The following is an 18827-nucleotide window of genomic DNA, read 5'->3' on the forward strand; positions in this document are numbered from 1 at the left end:
AGATAACTAAATGTTACTGACCTGGTGAGAAGGGACACTTTCCAGATAACTAAATGTTACTGACCTGGTGAGAAGGGACACTTTCCAGATAACTAAATGTTACTGACCTGGTGAGAAGGGACACTTTCCAGATAACTAAATGTTACTGACCTGGTGAGAAGGGACACTTTCCAGATAACTAAATGTTACTGACCTGGTGAGAAGGGACACTTTCCAGATAACTAAATGGTACTGACCTGGTGAGAAGGGACACTTTCCAGATAACTAAATGGTACTGACCTGATGAGAAGGGACACTTTCCAGATAACTAAATGGTACTGACCTGGTGAGAAGGGACACTTTCCAGATAACTAAATGGTACTGACCTGGTGAGAAGGGACACTTTCCAGATAACTAAATGGTACTGACCTGGTGAGAAGGGACACTTTCCAGATAACTAAATGGTACTGACCTGGTGAGAAGGGACACTTTCCAGATAACTAAATGGTACTGACCTGGTGAGAAGGGACACTTTCCAGATAACTAAATGGTACTGACCTGGTGAGAAGGGACACTTTCCAGATAACTAAATGTTACTGACCTGGTGAGAAGGGACACTTTCCAGATATCTAAATGGTACTGACCTGGTGAGAAGGGACACTTTCCAGATAACTAAATGTTACTGACCTGGTGAGAAGGGACACTTTCCAGATAACTAAATGTTACTGACCTGGTGAGAAGGGACACTTTCCAGATAACTAAATGTTACTGACCTGGTGAGAAGGGACACTTTCCAGATAACTAAATGTTACTGACCTGGTGAGAAGGGACACTTTCCAGATAACTAAATGTTACTGACCTGGTGAGAAGGGACACTTTCCAGATAACTAAATGTTACTGACCTGGTGAGAAGGGACACTTTCCAGATAACTAAATGTTACTGACCTGGTGAGAAGGGACACTTTCCAGATAACTAAATGTTACTGACCTGGTGAGAAGGGACACTTTCCAGATAACTAAATGGTACTGACCTGGTGAGAAGGGACACTTTCCAGATAACTAAATGGTACTGACCTGATGAGAAGGGACACTTTCCAGATAACTAAATGGTACTGACCTGGTGAGAAGGGACACTTTCCAGATAACTAAATGGTACTGACCTGGTGAGAAGGGACACTTTCCAGATAACTAAATGGTACTGACCTGGTGAGAAGGGACACTTTCCAGATAACTAAATGGTACTGACCTGGTGAGAAGGGACACTTTCCAGATAACTAAATGGTACTGACCTGGTGAGAAGGGACACTTTCCAGATAACTAAATGGTACTGACCTGGTGAGAAGGGACACTTTCCAGATAACTAAATGTTACTGACCTGGTGAGAAGGGACACTTTCCAGATATCTAAATGGTACTGACCTGGTGAGAAGGGACACTTTCCAGATAACTAAATGTTACTGACCTGGTGAGAAGGGACACTTTCCAGATAACTAAATGTTACTGACCTGGTGAGAAGGGACACTTTCCAGATATCTAAATGGTACTGACCTGGTGAGAAGGGACACTTTCCAGATAACTAAATGTTACTGACCTGGTGAGAAGGGACACTTTCCAGATAACTAAATGTTACTGACCTGGTGAGAAGGGACACTTTCCAGATAACTAAATGGTACTGACCTGGTGAGAAGGGACACTTTCCAGATAACTGAATATTACTGACCTGGTGAGAAGGGACACTTTCCAGATAACTAAATAGTACTGACCTGGTGAGAAGGGACACTTTCCAGATAACTAAATGGTACTGACCTGGTGAGAAGGGACACTTTCCAGATAACTAAATGGTACTGACCTGGTGAGAAGGGACACTTTCCAGATAACTAAATATTACTGACCTGGTGAGAAGGGACACTTTCCAGATAACTAAATGGTACTGACCTGGTGAGAAGGGATATGACGTATGAACAGATAGAAGCTGATGTTAGAATCTATGGTACTTAGGGCTACTTCTTGGTAAATATCATGTTGGATTCTTTGCTGGGCTGCAATCATTAAGGAGTTTCATGTTAGTAGCTGCTTTCTCTATGTGTGTCAGCAGCAGTTGATGTCACAAGACACGACCTGAGCTGTGTCCCAAATCCCACCCTTTTATCTATGCAGTGCACTACTTTTCACCAGGGCCCACTACATAGGTAATAGGGTTGGATTTGGGACTGGGTAGTGGTGAATAGCTGGGTCTTATCTGATTCTCCAGCTAGATAAGAAGCATTAGGGCTGGCCCGCTGCTGGCTGGCTGGCTGGGCCCTGCTGGCTGGCTGGGCCCTGCTGGCTGGCTGGCTGGGCCCTGCTGGCTGGCTGGCTGGGCCCTGCTGGCTGGCTGGTTGGGCTGCTGCTGGCTGGCTGGTTGGGCTGCTGCTGGCTGGCTGGCTGGGCCCTGCTGGCTGGCTGGCTGAGCCGCGGCTGGCTGGCAGGCTGGGCCGCTGCTGGCTGGCTGGCTGAGCCGCTGCTGGCTGGCTGGCTGGGCCCTGCTGGCTGGCTGGTTGGGCTGCTGCTGGCTGGCTGGCTGGGCCCTGCTGGCTGGCTGGCTGGCAGGCTGGGCCGCTGCTGGCTGGCTGGCTGAGCCGCTGCTGGCTGGCTGGCTGGGCCCTGCTGGCTGGCTGGTTGGGCTGCTGCTGGCTGGCTGGCTGGGCCCTGCTGGCTGGCTGGCTGGGCCCTGCTGGCTGGCTGGCTGAGCCACGGCTGGCTGGCAGGCTGGGCCGCTGCTGGCTGGCTGGCTGAGCCGCTGCTGGCTGGCTGGCTGGGCCCTGTTGGTTTCTGTATCACCACACCACCAGTATTACCTGCACTTGACCAGTTGTCTGATTTCGTCTTTCTTCTCCCTGCAGAGCATATCACCACATGGACTGTTCATCCTATTTGGTAAGGCCATTTAGTAATGGGGTTGGTTGTCATTCACTGCATAGCTGTGTGTGTGGGGGGGGGGGGTTACTGTGGTTACTGTGCCTTTTATGCTAACTGTGATTGGCTGATAAGTATACTTCCTGTCCTGTCTGTTTAGATACTGGCATCTGTTTGTCATCTCACACACCTCTATCCTTCTATCTCCCTGTAACTCTCAGCATTATACAATGAAGGGAAATAATATTGCTTTGGCAATGTAAACATCTGTTTTCCCATGCCAATAAAGCCCCTTTTGAATTGTATTGAAATAATGTATGTACTTCACACTCCTCTTGTCCCTCCCACTCTCTCGTTCTATCCCTTCCCTCTATCCCTCCCCTCTCTCCCTTCCCTCTCTCCCTTCCCTCTATCCCTTCCCTCTCTCCCTTCCCTCTCTCCCTTCCCTCTCTCCCTCCCCTCTCTCCCTCCCCTCTCTCCCTTCCCTCTCTCCCTTCCCTCTATCCCTTCCCTCTCTCCCTCCCCTTTCTCCCTCCCCTCTATCCCTTCCCTCTATCCCTTCCCTCTCTCCCTTCCCTCTCTCCCTCCCCTCTCTCCCTCCCCTCTCTCCCTCCCCTCTCTCCCTCCCCTCTCTCCCTTCCCTCTATCCCTCCCCTCTCTCCCTCCCACTCTCTCGTTCTATCCCTTCCCTCTATCCCTTCCCTCTATCCCTTCTCTCTATCCCTTCTCTCTAGGGGTGTATGGTGATGTGCATCGGGTCAAAATTCTGTTCAACAAGAAAGAGAATGCCTTAATCCAGATGGCCGATGCTACTCAGGCACAGCTTGGTGAGAGAACAGATCCTACTGTTATACTGAGACAACTGAACAGATCCCACTGTTACACTGAGAGAACAGAACAGATCAGAACAGCTTGGTGAGAGGACAGATCCTACTGTTTTAATGCTGAGAGAACAGATCCTACTGTTTTAATACTGAGAGGACAGATCCTACTGTTTTAATACTGAGAGGACAGATCCTACTGTTTTAATACTGAGAGGACAGATCCTACTGTTTTAATACTGAGAGGACAGATCCTGCTCTTTTAATACTGAGAGGACAGATCCTACTGTTTTAATACTGAGAGGACAGATCCTGCTCTTTTAATACTGAGAGGACAGATCCTACTGTTTTAATACTGAGAGGACAGATCCTGCTCTTTTAATACTGAGAGGACAGATCCTACTGTTTTAATACGGAGAGGACAGATCCTACTGTTTTAATGCTGAGAGAACAGATCCTACTGTTTTAATACTGAGAGGACAGATCCTACTGTTTTAATACTGAGAGGACAGATCCTACTGTTTTAATACTGAGAGGACATATCCTACTGTTTTAATACTGAGAGGACAGATCCTGCTCTTTTAATACTGAGAGGACAGATCCTACTGTTTTAATACTGAGAGGACAGATCCTACTGTTTTAATACTGAGAGAACAGATCCTACAGTTTTAATACTGAGAGGATAGATCCTACTGTTTTAATACTGAGAGAACAGATCCTACTGTTTTAATACTGAGAGGATAGATCCTACTGTTTTAATACTGAGAGGACAGATCCTATTGTTTTACTACTGAGAGGATAGATCCTACTGTTTTAATACGGAGAGGACAGATCCTACTGTTTTAATACTGAGAGGACAGATCCTACTGTTTTAATACTGAGAGGACAGATCCTACTGTTTTAATACTGAGAGAACAGATCCTACTGTTTTAATACTGAGAGGATAGATCCTACTGTTTTAATACTGAGAGAACAGATCCTACTGTTTTAATACTGAGAGGATAGATCCTACTGTTTTAATACTGAGAGGACAGATCCTACTGTTTTAATACTGAGAGGATAGATCCTACTGTTTTAATACTGAGAGAACAGATCCTACTGTTTTAATACTGAGAGGACAGATCCTACTGTTTTAATACTGAGAGAACAGATCCTACTGTTTTAATACTGAGAGGATAGATCCTACTGTTTTAATACTGAGAGGACAGATCATACTGTTTTAATACTGAGAGGATAGATCCTACTGTTTTAATACGGAGAGGACAGATCCTACTGTTTTAATACTGAGAGGACAGATCCTACTGTTTTAATACTGAGAGGACAGATCCTACTGTTTTAATACTGAGAGAACAGATCCTACTGTTTTAATACTGAGAGGATAGATCCTACTGTTTTAATACTGAGAGAACAGATCCTACTGTTTTAATACTGAGAGGATAGATCCTACTGTTTTAATACTGAGAGGACAGATCCTACTGTTTTAATACTGAGAGGATAGATCCTACTGTTTTAATACTGAGAGAACAGATCCTACTGTTTTAATACTGAGAGGACAGATCCTACTGTTTTAATACTGAGAGAACAGATCCTACTGTTTTAATACTGAGAGGATAGATCCTACTGTTTTAATACTGAGAGGACAGATCATACTGTTTTAATACTGAGAGGATAGATCCTACTGTTTTAATACTGAGAGGATAGATCCTACTGTTTTAATACTGAGAGAACAGATCCTACTGTTTTAATACTGAGAGGATAGATCCTACTGTTTTAATACTGAGAGGACAGATCCTACTGTTTTAATACTGAGAGAACAGATCCTACTGTTTTAATACTGAGAGGATAGATCCTACTGTTTTAATACTGAGAGGACAGATCCTACTGTTTTAATACGGAGAGGACAGATCCTACTGTTTTAATACTGAGAGGACAGATCCTACTGTTTTAATACTGAGAGGACAGATCCTACTGTTTTAATACTGAGAGGACAGATCCTACTGTTTTAATACTGAGAGGATAGATCCTACTGTTTTAATACTGAGAGGATAGATCCTACTGTTTTAATACTGAGAGGACAGATCCTACTGTTTTAATACTGAGAGGATAGATCATACTGTTTTAATACTGAGAGGATAGATCCTACTGTTTTAATACTGAGAGGACAGATCCTACTGTTTTAATACTGAGAGGACAGATCCTACTGTTTTAATACTGAGAGGATAGATCCTACTGTTTTAATACTGAGAGGACAGATCCTACTGTTTTAATACTGAGAGAACAGATCCTACTGTTTTAATACTGAGAGGACAGATCCTACTGTTTTAATACTGAGAGGACATATCCTACTGTTTTAATACGGAGAGGACAGATCCTACTGTTTTAATACTGAGAGGACAGATCCTACTGTTTTAATACTGAGAGGATAGATCCTACTGTTTTAATACTGAGAGGATAGATCCTACTGTTTTAATACTGAGAGGACAGATCCTACTGTTTTAATACTGAGAGGACAGATCCTACTGTTTTAATACTGAGAGAACAGATTCTACTGTTTTAATACTGAGAGGACAGATCCTACTGTTTTAATACTGAGAGGACAGATCCTACTGTTTTAATACTGAGAGGACAGATTCTACTGTTTTAATACTGAGAGGACAGATCCTAACATCACACCAACTGGCTGGCTGCCTGTGCAATCCTGTATTAACTTCAAAGCCCTCCACAACCTGACAACCACCTAGCTCTCTGACCTTCTTCAAGCCTATGGCCCCTCCCTCTCCCTCTGATCCTCCCTCTGCTGGGCTCCTTGTCTCCCTCACATTCTGCCTCTCCACAATGGGGTCCTGGGTCTTCAGTTGCTCTGCACTCAGGATGGAATGCACTCCCTTCATACATGCAACATGTGACAACAGTCATCTCATTCAACCGCCTCCATGCATCCTTTACCCTAAACCCTTTACCATAAACCCTTCCCTAAACCCTTTACCCTAAACCCTTTACCCTAAACCCTTTACCCCAAACCCTTACCCTGAGTGGCGCTGTGGTCTAAGACACTGCATCTCAGTGCAAGAGGCATCACTGCAGTCCCTTGTTTGAATCCAGGCTGCATCACATCTGGCTGTGATTGGGTGTCCCATAGGGCAGTGTCCAATTGACCCAGCGTCGTCCGAGGTAGGCTGGGGTAGGCCGTCAATGTAAATAAGAATTTGTTATTAACTGAAAATAAAAAACTATATTCAAAAAATAACCCTAATAACCCTAAAACCGGGTCCATATCCTATCCCCTCCTCTTTAATCCATTCTGTTTCGTCTGGTCCTTTCATTTCAAATGTTACTTTGATTCATGCACTTGATTTAATGATATTATGTATTACAGTTGATTTAATGATGTTATGTATTACAGTTGATTTAACTATATTATGTATTACAGTTGATTTAACTATATTATATATTACAGTTGATTTAACGATATGTATTACAGTTGATTTAACGATATTATGTATTACAGTTGATTTAACTATATTATGTATTACAGTTGATTTAACTATATTATGTATTACAGTTGATTTAACTATATTATGTATTACAGTTGATTTAACTATATTATGTATTACAGTTGATTTAATGATGTTATGTATTACAGTTGATTTAACTATATTATGTATTACAGTTGATTTAACGATATTATGTATTACAGTTGATTTAACTATATTATGTATTACAGTTGATTTAACTATATTATGTATTACAGTTGATTTAACTATATTATGTATTACAGTTGATTTAACTATATTATGTATTACAGTTGATTTAACGATATTATGTATTACAGTTGATTTAACTATATTATGTATTACAGTTGATTTAACGATATTATGTATTACATTTGATTTAACTATATTATGTATTACAGTTGATTTAACTATATTATGTATTACAGTTGATTTAACTATATTATGTATTACAGTTGATTTAACTATATTATGTATTACAGTTGATTTAACTATATTATGTGTTAGTTGATTTAACTATATTATGTATTACAGTTGATTTAATGATATTATGTATTACAGTTGATTTAACTATATTATGTGTTACAGTTGATTTAACGATATTATGTATTACAGTTGATTTAACGATATTATGTATTACAGTTGATTTAACTATATTATGTATTACAGTTGATTTAACTATATTATGTATTACAGTTGATTTAACTATATTATGTATTACAGTTGATTTAACTATATTATGTATTACAGTTGATTTAACTATATTATGTATTACAGTTGATTTAATGATATTATGTATTACAGTTGATTTAACTATATTATGTATTACAGTTGATTTAACTATGTTATGTATTACAGTTGATTTAACTATATTATGTATTACAGTTGATTTAACTATATTATGTATTACAGTTGATTTAACTATATTATGTATTACAGTTGATTTAACTATATTATGTATTACAGTTGATTTAATGATATTATGTATTACAGTTGATTTAACTATATTATGTATTACAGTTGATTTAACTATATTATGTATTACAGTTGATTTAATTATATTATGTATTACAGTTGATTTAATTATATTATGTACTACACTGGCTTTTATTTAGGCCTCCTGTTAATGTCAGATGTCCTTGAGGGCCCTGAAAGCTGTACTGCAGCGCCAGCTGTGCCACCAGAGACTCTGTCGTAACCGGCCGCGACCGGGAGGTCTGTGGGGCGAGGCACAATTGGCCTAGCGTCGTCCGGGTTAGGGAGGGGTTGGCCGGTAGGGATATCCTTGTCTCATCGCGCACCAGCGACTCCTGTGGCGATCCGGGCGCAGTGCGCGCTAACCAAGGTTGCCAGGTGCACAGTGTTTCCTCCGACACATTGGTGCGGCTGGCTTCCGGATTGGATGCGCGCTGTGTTAAGAAGCAGTGCGGCTTGGTTGGGTTATGTATCGGAGGACGCATGACTTTCAAACTTCGTCTCTCCCGAGCCCGTACGGGAGTTGTAGCGATGAGACAAGATAGTAGCTACTAAAACAATTGGATACCACGAAATTGGGGAGAAAAAGGGGTAAAATAAAAAAAATTTAAAAAGGTGTCCGCCAAATCAAATATATTATTATTTTATTATAATTATTTATGTCTGTCAGTCTGTACGGTGTCTGACTCTTCTCCTCGTCTCCTCCAGCAATGTCCCACCTGAACGGCCAGCGGCTGCACGGCAAGGTGATCAGAGTGACCGTCTCTAAACACCAGACGGTCCAGCTGCCCAGGGAGGGACAGGAAGACCAGGGCCTCACTAAAGACTTCAGCGGCTCCCCGCTACACCGCTTCAAGAAGCCTGGATCCAAGAACTTTCAGAACATCTTCCCTCCCTCTGCCACCCTCCATCTATCCAACATCCCGTGAGATTCACTATACCTCCCTTCTCTCCAACTATACCTCAGAACATCTTCCCTCCCTCTGCCACCCTCCATCTATCCAACATCCCGTGAGATTCACTATACCTCCCTCCTCTCCAACTACACCTCCCTCCTCCCCCTCTCCAACTATACCTCCTTCCTCCCCCTCTCCAACTATACCTCCCTCCTCCCCCTCTCCAACTACACCTCCCTCCTCCCCCTCTCCAACTATACCTCCCTCCTCCCCCTCTCCAACTATACCTCCCTCCTCCCCCTCTCCAACTACACCTCCCTCCTCCCCCTCTCCAACTATACCTCCCTCCTCCCCCTCTCCAACTACACCTCCCTCCTCCCCCTCTCCAACTACACCTCCCTCCTCCCCTCTCCAACTATACCTCCCTCCCCCCCTCTCCAACTACACCTCCCTCCTCCCCTCTCCAACTATACCTCCCTCCTCCCCCTCTCCAACTATACCTCCTACCCCCCCTCTCCAACTACACCTCCCTCCTCCCCTCTCCAACTATACCTCCCTCCTCCCGCTCTCCAACTATACCTCCCTCCTCCCCCTCTCCAACTACACCTCCCTCCTCCCCCTCTCCAACTACACCTCCCTCCTCCCCCTCTCCAACTACACCTCCCTCCTCCCCTCTCCAACTATACCTCCCCAACTATACCTCCCTCCTCCCCCTCTCCAACTACACCTCCCTTCTCCCCCTCTCCAACACTAGTTATCTATTGTGTTTATTTCTGGGGATGGATGTGTTTAAATCTGAACAAGCGAATATGTATGATAATGTCTGTCACAAGAAAGTTCCCCTTTAGCTGTACTCCTGCAGTATACTGTAGAGGCTGTACTCCTGCAGTATACTGTAGAGGCTGTACTCCTGCAGTATATTGTAGAGGCTGTACTCCTGCAGTATACTGTAGAGGCTGTACTCCTGCAGTATACTGTAGAGGCTGTACTCCTGCAGTATATTGTAGAGGCTGTACTCCTGCAGTATACTCAATATGGCAGCTACAGTGCCTTGCGAAAGTATTCGGCCACCTTTGCGACCTTTTGCCACATTTCAGGCTTCAAACATAAAGATATAAAACTGTATTTTTTTGTGAAGAATCAACAACAAGTGTGACACAATCATGAAGTGGAACGACATTTATTGGATATTTCAAACTTTTTTAACAAATCAAAAACTGAAAAATTGGGCGTGCAAAATTATTCAGCCCCCTTAAGTTAATACTTTGTAGCGCCACCTTTTGCTGCGATTACAGCTGTAAGTCGCTTGGGGTATGTCTCTATCAGTTTTGCACATCGAGAGACTGACATTTTTTCCCATTCCAACCTTGCAAAACAGCTCGAGCTCAGTGAGGTTGGATGGAGAGCATTTGTGAACAGCAGTTTTCAGTTCTTTCCACAGATTCTCGATTGGATTCAGGTCTGGACTTTGACTTGGCCATTCTAACACCTGGATATGTTTATTTTTGAACCATTCCATTGTAGATTTTGCTTTATGTTTTGGATCATTGTCTTGTTGGAAGACAAATCTCCGTCCCAGTCTCAGGTCTTTTGCAGACTCCATCAGGTTTTCTTCCAGAATGGTCCTGTATTTGGCTCCATCCATCTTCCCATCAATTTTAACCATCTTCCCTGTCCCTGCTGAAGAAAAGCAGGCCCAAACCATGATGCTGCCACCACCATGTTTGACAGTGGGGATGGTGTGTTCAGCTGTGTTGCTTTTACGCCAAACATAACGTTTTGCATTGTTGCCAAAAAGTTCAATTTTGGTTTCATCTGACCAGAGCACCTTCTTCCACATGTTTGGTGTGTCTCCCAGGTGGCTTGTGGCAAACTTTAAACAACACTTTTTATGGATATCTTTAAGAAATGGCTTTCTTCTTGCCACTCTTCCATAAAGGCCAGATTTGTGCAATATACGACTGATTGTTGTCCTATGGACAGAGTCTCCCACCTCAGCTGTAGATCTCTGCAGTTCATCCAGCGTGATCATGGGCCTCTTGGCTGCATCTCTGATCAGTCTTCTCCTTGTATGAGCTGAAAGTTTAGAGGGACGGCCAGGTCTTGGTAGATTTGCAGTGGTCTGATACTCCTTCCATTTCAATATTATCGCTTGCACAGTGCTCCTTGGGATGTTTAAAGCTTGGGAAATCTTTTTGTATCCAAATCCGGCTTTAAACTTCTTCACAACAGTATCTTGGACCTGCCGGGTGTGTTCCTTGTTCTTCATGATGCTCTCTGCGCTTTTAACGGACCTCTGAGACTATCACAGTGCAGGTGCATTTATACGGAGACTTGATTACACACAGGTGGATTGTATTTATCATCATTAGTCATTTAGGTCAACATTGGATCATTCAGAGATCCTCACTGAACTTCTGGAGAGAGTTTGCTGCACTGAAAGTAAAGGGGCTGAATAATTTTGCACGCCCAATTTTTCAGTTTTTGATTTGTTAAAAAAGTTTGAAATATCCAATAAATGTCGTTCCACTTCATGATTGTGTCCCACTTGTTGTTGATTCTTCACAAAAAAATACAGTTTTATATCTTTATGTTTGAAGCCTGAAATGTGGCAAAAGGTCGCAAAGTTCAAGGGGGCCGAATACTTTCGCAAGGCACTGTATATGTCTACAGTATGCTACTACCAAAAGAGGTATCACCTGTTGAAAAAATAGTGAAAGGTAAAAAGCCTTTTTTTCTTCAGAGCTCCCCTCTAAACACTGTTCCTTTGTTTTCGTCCTCCTCTCCACCGACAGTCCATCTATAACAGATGACATCCTGAAGGAGCTGTTTGCTGGGACTGGATACACAGTCAAGGCCTTCAAGTTCTTCCAGTAGGTTCTCTTTCTGTCACTTGACTTCCTTACTGCTTCAGCAACACACAAAGGATCCGACAGACACAGGCCTCACAGGCCCCACAGACCCCACAGGCCCCACAGGCCTCACAGGCCCAACAGGCCTCACAGGCCCACAGGCCCCACAGAATTCACAGGCCTCACAGGCCCCACAGGCCTCACAGGCCCACAGACCTCACAGGCCCACAGGCCTCACAAGCCCACAGACCTCACAGGCCCACAGACCCCACAGGCCTCACAGACCCCACAGGCCTCACAGGCCCACAGACCCCACAGGCCTCACAGGCCCGACAGGCCCCACAGGTCTCACAGGCCTCACAGGCCCCACAGACCTCACAGGCCCCACAGACCTCACAGACCCCACAGACCTTACAGACCCCACAGACCTCACAGACCCCACAGGTCCCACAGGCCTCACAGGTCCCACATGCCCCACAGGCCCACAGACCTCACAGACCTCACAGGCCTCACAGGCCTCACAGACCCCACAGGCCTCACAGGCCCCACAGACCTCACAGGCCCCACAGACCTCACAGGCCCCACAGGTCTCACAGGCCCCACAGACCTCACAGGCCCCACAGGCCTCACAGGCCTCACAGGCCCCACAGGCCTCACAGACCCCACAGGCCCCACAGGCCTCACAGGCCTCACAGGCCCCACAGACCTCACAGACCCCACAGGCCTCACAGGCCCACAGGCCCCACAGACCTCACAGGCCTCACAGGCCCCACAGACCTCACAGGCCCACAGGCCACACAGGCCTCACAAGCCCACAGACCTCACAGGCCCACAGACCCCACAGGCCTCACAGGCCCACAGACCCCAAAGTCCTCACAGGCCCCACAGGCCTCACAGGCACACAGGCCCACAGGCCCCACAGGTCTCACAGGCCTCACAGGCCCCACAGACCTCACAGGCCCCACAGACCTCACAGACCCCACAGACCTCACAGGCCTCACAGGCCTCACAGGCCCATAGACCTCACAGGCCTCACAGGCCTCACAGACCTCACAGGACCCACAGACCTCACAGACCCCACAGACCTCACAGACCCCACAGACCCCACAGGCCTCACAGACCTCACAGGCCCACATACCCCACAGGCCCCACAGGCCTCACAGGCCCACAGACCTCACAGGCCCCACAGGCCTCACAGGCCTCACAGACCCCACAGGCCTCACAGGCCCCACAGACCTCACAGGCCCCACAGACCTCACAGGCCCCACAGGTCTCACAGGCCCCACAGACCTCACAGGCCCCACAGGCCTCACAGGCCCCATAGGCCTCACAGGCCTCACAGGCCTCACAGGCCTCACAGGCCCAACACACCTCACAGGCCCCACAGGCCCCACAGGCCTCACAGACCTCACAGGCCCCACAGGCCCCACAGACCTCACAGGCCCCACAGGCCTCACAGACCCAACAGACCTCACAGACCTCACAGGCCCCACAGGCCTCACAGACCTCACAGGCCCAACACACCTCACAGGCCCCACAGGCCTCACATGCCCCACAGGCCTCACGGGTCTCACAGACCTCACAGGCCCCACAGGCCTCACATACCTCACAGGCCCCACAGGGCTCACAGGCCCCACAGACCTCACAGGCCTCACAGGCCCCACAGACCTCACAGGCCCCACAGGCCTCACAGACCTCACAGGCCCAACACACCTCACAGGCCTCACAGACCTCACAGGCCCCACAGACCTCACAGGCCCCACAGGCCTCACAGGCCCCACAGGCCTCACAGACCTCACAGGCCCAACACACCTCGCATGCCTCACAGGTCTCACAGACCTCACAGGCCCCACAGGCCTCACAGACCTCACAGGCCCAACACACCTCACAGGCCCCACAGGCCTCACAGACCTCACAGGCCCCACAGACCTCACAGGCCCCACAGGCCTCACAGGCCCCACAGGTCCCACATGCCCCACAGGCCCACAGACCTCACAGACCCACAGACCTCACAGGCCTCACAGGCCTCACAGACCCCACAGGCCTCACAGACCTCACAGGCCCCACAGGCCCCACAGGTCTCACAGGCCCCACAGGCCTCACAGGCCCCACAGACCTCACAGGCCCCACAGGCCCCACAGGCCTCACAGGCCCCACAGACCTCACAGGCCCAACACACCTCACAGGCCCCACAGGCCTCACATGCCTCACAGGCCCCACAGGCCTCACAGACCTCACAGGCCTCACAGGCCCCACAGGCCTCACAGACCCCACAGACCTCACAGGCCCCACAGGCCTCACAGGCCTCACAGGCCCCACAGACCTCACAGGCCTCACAGACCTCACAGGCCCCACAGGCCTCACAGACCTCACAGGCCCAACACACCTCACAGGCCCCACAGGCCCCACAGGCCTCACAGACCTCACAGGCCCCACAGGCCCCACAGACCTCACAGGCCCCACAGGCCTCACAGGCCCCACAGACCTCACAGACCTCACAGGCCTCACAGGTCTCACAGACCTCACAGGCCCCACAGGCCTCACAGGCCTCACAGACCTCACAGGCCCAACACACCTCACAGGCCCCACAGGCCTCACATGCCCCACAGGCCTCACAGGTCTCACAGACCTCACAGGCCCCACAGGCCTCACAGACCTCACAGGCCCCACAGGCCTCACAGGACCCACAGACCTCACAGGCCTCACAGGCCCCACAGACCTCACAGGCCCCACAGGCCTCACAGACCTCACAGGCCCAACACACCTCACAGGCCTCACAGACCTCACAGGCCCCACAGGCCTCACAGGCCCCACAGGCCTCACAGACCTCACAGGCCCAACACACCTCACAGGCCTCACAGGTCTCACAGACCTCACAGGCCCCACAGGCCTCACAGACCTCACAGGCCCAACACACCTCACAGGCCCAACACACCTCACAGGCCCCACAGGCCTCACATGCCCCACAGGCCTCACAGGCCCAACACACCTCACAGGCCCCACAGACCTCACAGGCCTCACAGGCCCCACAGGCCCACAGACCTCACAGGCCCCACAGGCCTCACAGGCCCCACAGACCTCACAGGCCCAACACACCTCACAGGCCTCACAGGTCTCACAGACCTCACAGGCCCCACAGGCCTCACAGGCCTCACAGACCTCACAGGCCCAACACACCTCACAGGCCCCACAGGCCTCACATGCCCCACAGGCCTCACAGGTCTCACAGACCTCAGAGGCCCCACAGGCCTCACAGACCTCACAGGCCCCACAGGCCTCACAGGCCCCACAGACCTCACAGGCCCCACAGGCCTCACAGGCCCAACACACCTCACAGGCCCACAGACCTCACAGGCCCCACAGGCCCCACAGACCTCACAGGCCCCACAGGCCTCACAGGCCCCACAGGCCTCACAGACCTCACAGGCCCAACACACCTCACAGGCCTCACAGGTCTCACAGACCTCACAGGTCCCACAGACCTCACAGGCCCCACAGACCTCACAGGCCCCACAGGCCTCACAGGCCCCACAGGCCTCGCAGGCCCCACAGGCCTCGCAGGCCCCACAGGCCTCGTCTAAAGGTCCCGTTGTAACAGTTGAGAAAAATGCATGGAATTAGTTTATTTTAGATTTTTGATACTTCAAGGGGTCTTAAAAGTCAAATAGCTAAATGATCCTTGGTATGACCTTCTTAAAACAATTCCATATAGATTAGTCAAACATTATCTTGTCTTAGGTCAGTTAGGATCACCACTTTATTTTAAGAATGTGAAATGTCAGAATAATAGTAGAGACAATTATTTATTTCAGCTTTTATTTCTTTCATCACATTCCCAGTGGGTCAGAAGTTTACCTACACTCAATTAGTATTTGGTAGCATTGCCTTTAAATTGTTTAACTTGGGTCAAACGTTTGGGTAGCCTTCCACAAGCTTCCCATAATAAGTTGGGTGAATTTTGGCCTATTCCTCCTGACAGAGCTGGTGTAACTGAGTCACACACCTTTTCAGTTCTGCCCCCACATTTTCTATAGGATTGAGGTCAGGGCTTTGTGATGGCCACTCCAATACCTTGACTTTGTTGTCCTTAAGCCATTTTGTCACAACTTTGGAAGTATGCTTGGGGTCATTGTCCATTTGGAAGACCCATTTGCAACCAAGCTTTAACTGATGTCTTGAGATGTTGCTTCAATATATCCACATAATTTTCTTTCCTCATGATGCCATCTATTTTGTGAAGTGCACCAGTCCCTCCTGCAGCAAATCACCCCCACAACATGATGCTGCCACCCTCGTGCTTCACGGTTGGGATGGTGTTCGGTTGGGATGGTGTTCTTCGGCTTGCAAGCCTCACCCTCCAAACATAACGATGGTCATTATGGACAGTTCTATTTTTGTTTCATCAGACCAGAGGAAATTTCTCCAAAAAGTACAATCTTTGTCCCCATGTACAGTTGCAAACCGTAGTCTGGCTTTTTTGTGGCAGTTTTGGAGCATTGGCTTCTTCCTTGCTGAGCGGCCTTTCAGGTTATGTCAATATAGGACTCTCTGGTGGCTCTCTGGTGGCTCTCTGACTCTCTGGTAACTCTCTGGTGACTCTCTGGTGACTCTCTGGTGGCTCTCTGGTGGCTCTCTTGTGACTCTCTGGTGGCTCTCTGACTCTCTGGTGGCTCTCTGGTGGCTCTCTGGTGGCTCTCTGGTGACTCTCTGGTGACTCTCTGGTGGCTCTCTGACTCTCTGGTGACTCTCTGGTGGCTCTCTGGTGACTCTCTGGTAACTCTCTGGTGGCTCTCTGGTGACTCCCTGGTGGCTTCTCTGTTGGCTCTCTGACTCTCTGGTGACTCTCTGGTAACTCTCTGGTGGCTCTCTGACTCTCTGGTGGCTCTCTGGTGACTCTCTGGTGGCTCTCTGGTGACTCTCTGGTGGCTCTCTGGTGACTCTCTGGTAACTCTCTGGTAACTCTCTGACTCTCTGGTGACTCTCTGGTGACTCTCTGGTGGCTCTCTGGTGACTCTCTGACTCTCTGGTGACTCTCTGACTCTCTGGTGACTCTCTGGTAACTCTCTGGTGACTCTCTGGTAACTCTCTGGTAACTCTCTGGTGGCTCTCTGGTGGCTCTCTGGTAACTCTCTGGTGGCTCTCTGGTAACTCTCTGGTAACTCTCTGGTAACTCTCTGGTGGCTCTCTGGTAACTCTCTGGTGACTCTCTGGTGGCTCTCTGGTGGCTCTCTGGTGGCTCTCTGGTGGCTCTCTGGTGGCTCTCTGGTGGCTCTCTGGTGGCTCTCTGGTGGCTCTCTGGTGGCTCTCTGGTGGCTCTCTGGTAACTCTCTGGTGACTCTCTGGTAACTCTCTGGTGGCTCTCTGGTGGCTCTCTGGTAACTCTCTGGTGACTCTCTGGTAACTCTCTGGTGACTATCTGGTGACTATCTGGTGACCTTGGTGTAGGTCCGTTATAAGACACTAGATGGGAATTGCTCCACTTAGAGAAATATATTTGTATTTATTTATTTAACCTTTATTGATCTATCAGTTCAGTAGGATTGTTCCACACCCTAATATGTTTTTCCAAAAGCAGATTTGACAGACTAGAGCTAAAAATGTGTCATTCAGAGCCGAGGGAACATTCAGAATAGTGATCTCGGTACATACTCATGATCTGGAATGAACATCCCTTTGCGGATCAATAAAGTGTAATTGATTACTGTCTGTCCATCTGTGTCCGTCTCAGGAAGGACCGTAAGATGGCTCTGATCCAGTTGGGTTCAGTGGAGGAGGCCATCCAGGCCCTGATCGACCTCCACAACCACGACCTGGGAGAGAACCATCACCTCCGCGTGTCCTTCTCCAAGAGCACCATCTGACCCGCCTCACCCAGCTCCCCCAGCTCCCCCACCCCCAGGGCCTCGCTCCTGGACTGGGCTAACCCCATGCCTCCACCCCACCCCCACCCCCAGGGCCTCGCTCCTGGGCTGGGATAACCCCATGCCCCCCCCACCCACCCACCCCTAGCCCCTGTTGGGAGTGACGGACAGAAACACCCACTTTTACTTAAAACAAACAACAGACAATGAACTAGTTTAGATGATATTGTTGTGTAATAGACTACTGTAACACAAGGCCTTCAGACAGAGACTGATATAGAGACAAGAGCTGAAGTAGGCTGGAAGGAGAGCTGGTTGATTGATTCAGGGCAGAGAGTACAACGGTGATGTGGGCTGACATGGTGCATCAGTGCATCCTTTACCTGGCATTCGAGGACCCTAATCCAGGGAGAGACTAGACCCTAACCCAGGGAGAGACTAGACCCTAACCCAGGGAGAGACCCCAACCCAGGGAGAGACCCTAACCCAGGGAGATACTAGACCCTAACCCAGGGAGAGACTAGACCCTAACCCAGGGAGAGACTAGACCCTAACCCAGGGAGAGACTAGACCCTAACCCAGGGAGAGACCCTAACCCAGGGAGAGACTAGACCCTAACCCAGGGAGAGACTAGACCCTAACCCAGGGGGAGACTAGACCCCAACCCAGGGAGAGACTAGACCCTAACCCAGGGAGAGACTAGACCCCAACCCAGGGAGAGACTAGACCCTAACCCAGGGAGAGACTAGACCCTAACCCAGGGAGAGACTAGACCCTAACCCAGGGAGAGACTAGACCCTAACCCAGGGAGAGACTAGACCCCAACCCAGGGAGAGACTAGACCCTAACCTAGGGAGAGACTAGACCCTAATCCAGGGTGAGACCCCAACCCAGGGAGAGACTAGACCCCAACCCAGGGAGAGACTAGACCCCAACCCAGGGAGAGACTAGATCCTAACCCAGGGAGAGACTAGACCCTAATCCAGGGAGAGACTAGACCCTAACCCAGGGAGAGACTAGACCCTAATCCAGGGAGA

General features: G+C 48.5%; 1 protein-coding gene across 6 annotated transcripts in view; it reads left to right on the forward strand.

The window, feature by feature from the left end:
• The window catches only part of LOC139422651 (polypyrimidine tract-binding protein 3-like), a 104536-nt gene extending 86623 nt beyond the window's left edge, over nucleotides 1–17913 (forward strand). For all 6 annotated transcript variants that reach the window (XM_071173812.1, XM_071173809.1, XM_071173811.1 and 3 more), the window contains 5 exons: nucleotides 2861–2894; nucleotides 3608–3700; nucleotides 8890–9106; nucleotides 11873–11950; nucleotides 17658–17913. In XM_071173812.1, coding sequence (XP_071029913.1) covers nucleotides 2861–2894; nucleotides 3608–3700; nucleotides 8890–9106; nucleotides 11873–11950; nucleotides 17658–17790 — 555 coding nt within the window. In that variant the 3' untranslated portion in view covers nucleotides 17791–17913. The remainder of the gene's footprint in view (nucleotides 1–2860; nucleotides 2895–3607; nucleotides 3701–8889; nucleotides 9107–11872; nucleotides 11951–17657) is intronic.
• The last annotated feature ends 914 nt before the right edge of the window (nucleotides 17914–18827 follow it).

The sequence above is a fragment of the Oncorhynchus clarkii genome, chromosome 12, assembly GCF_045791955.1.
Source record: "Oncorhynchus clarkii lewisi isolate Uvic-CL-2024 chromosome 12, UVic_Ocla_1.0, whole genome shotgun sequence".
Taxonomy (NCBI): Eukaryota; Metazoa; Chordata; class Actinopteri; order Salmoniformes; family Salmonidae; genus Oncorhynchus; species Oncorhynchus clarkii.